Here is a 209-nt window from a genome sequence, read left to right as displayed (position 1 = left end):
TCGATGACTCGCAGCTTGAGGAGCCCCGTCGTCCTGTTGCTGCTGCAGCTTGCAAAGCTACAGCATCTGCTGCAGCAGCAGATGCAGCCCGCGAGGAATTTCTGCCTGCGTAGGCTCCCCTATTTGCTGCTGCTGCTGCTGCTGCTGCTGTTGTGGTGGCAGCAGAACCACCGCCAGCAGCAGCAGATGCAGCAGCACGAGACTCCCCC

At 61.2% G+C, this 209-nt stretch overlaps 1 protein-coding gene across 1 annotated transcript in view; it reads right to left on the bottom strand.

The window, feature by feature from the left end:
• The window catches only part of EMH_0077110 (uncharacterized protein), a gene marked incomplete at both ends in the record, with an annotated part of 3,528 nt that overhangs the window by 1,967 nt on the left and 1,352 nt on the right, over positions 1-209 (bottom strand). The window contains one exon of the mRNA XM_013499817.1: positions 3-66. Coding sequence (XP_013355271.1) covers positions 3-66 — 64 coding nt within the window. The remainder of the gene's footprint in view (positions 1-2; positions 67-209) is intronic.

This window comes from Eimeria mitis, genomic scaffold (assembly GCF_000499745.2).
Source record: "Eimeria mitis Houghton genomic scaffold, Emh_scaff4700, whole genome shotgun sequence".
Taxonomy (NCBI): domain Eukaryota; phylum Apicomplexa; class Conoidasida; order Eucoccidiorida; family Eimeriidae; genus Eimeria; species Eimeria mitis.
This window is presented reverse-complemented; position numbering and strand designations above follow the sequence as displayed.